This window comes from Eurypyga helias, unplaced genomic scaffold (assembly GCF_000690775.1).
Source record: "Eurypyga helias isolate BGI_N326 unplaced genomic scaffold, ASM69077v1 scaffold26037, whole genome shotgun sequence".
Lineage (NCBI taxonomy): Eukaryota > Metazoa > Chordata > Aves > Eurypygiformes > Eurypygidae > Eurypyga > Eurypyga helias.
Window position 1 is genome coordinate 3,748 of NW_010261458.1, and position 1,197 is coordinate 4,944.

Sequence of the window (1,197 nt, forward strand, 5' to 3'; positions counted from 1 at the left end):
GCCTCCCGGTTCCCTCCTGCGGATGGAAAATCCGACAGTTGGCTGGAATCGTGGTTTCTCGGCGTACAAATCCAGCTGTGGCTTTCTTCTCAGTGCGACAAAACCCATCGTTTTCCTTTTTGTCGTCGAGCACTTCAGGACTGTTTGGGGGAGAAATGTGAGAATTCAGTTAAACTGCCCAGACAGAGTTGGGTTGGTTTTCTTAAGGTTAGAGAAGAAGTTGCTGCTGTGCCTGCCAGAAGAGAAAATTAGAGATGGGGAAGAGGAGGTTTTACTAGGGGAAGGGGTTGGCAGGCGGCATCTTGGCGTTCCTCCCTGTTAAAGAGGGGACTGATGCTTGGATGTGCCAGAGGGAGTGTTCCGAAGGGAAACCTAGAACAAAAAAAAGAATGGATAAAAGCCTAGTAACAATATTAAAATAATAGGGAATAAAAGCCTCTGCTGTGATGCACATCCTGCACAACAAGTCATACTGGTGCTGCATACCACGTGCAGCCTGCACAATTCCTCAAAAGCTCACTTAAAATCAGTTAAAAACAGTAGTAGTAATAAAAAATTAATACTAATCCATCCGCTCTTGCAGAGTTTAATAGAGTATTTATTTTTGTTGCTGTTCATGTGTCTCACGTGCTCCGGTTCTGTCCCGTGCAGCTTCCCGGTGGCAGTCTCCCTCGCTCGCGGAAGACGTACAGCCCGAAATCTGGATCGCGCAGGAGCTGCGGCGCATCGGCGACGAGTTCAATGCCTCCTATTGTCCGAGAAGGGTAACTTTCGTCTTTCTACTTTCCATTTCTTTACGCACGGCCTCTAAAAGGGAAGAGCTTAATCATCTCTGGAAACAAGTTCTGCGGCGCGCGTTTCGTTCGCTCAGACGTAGAAAAGGGTGCGCGGGTGGTTGCCTTCGCCTGGACGCAGGGGCGTGCTTGCCTGCGCCGGCGACTCCTTAAATCGATGTAAAGCAACCTTTAAACAGGGACTTGAGGCATCTGGGTGACAGGTTCACTGTGTCTTTCGTAGCACCCAAGGCTGGATTGGGGCTGGACCTGGCAATGATGAGGAAGAAACTTCTGGAAGTTGAATCGGAGAAAGTTTGGGGCTGTTGGGGTATTTTGGGGAAGAGCCCCTCTGGAAGTAGAGTCTGGTGGGGTGCCCAGCCTGGTGTTTTTAGGAAAATGGGCAGGGAGCAAGTGTAGCGGG

At 49.8% G+C, this 1,197-nt stretch overlaps 1 protein-coding gene across 1 annotated transcript in view; it reads left to right on the forward strand.

Moving 5' to 3' along the window:
• Positions 1 to 651: 651 nt before the first annotated feature.
• Positions 652 to 1,197, forward strand: part of BCL2L11 (BCL2-like 11 (apoptosis facilitator)) — a gene marked incomplete at both ends in the record, with an annotated part of 3,172 nt that continues 2,626 nt past the window's right edge. Inside the window, one exon of the mRNA XM_010155384.1 lies at positions 652 to 764. Within this exon, the coding sequence (XP_010153686.1) occupies positions 652 to 764 (113 nt within the window). The remainder of the gene's footprint in view (positions 765 to 1,197) is intronic.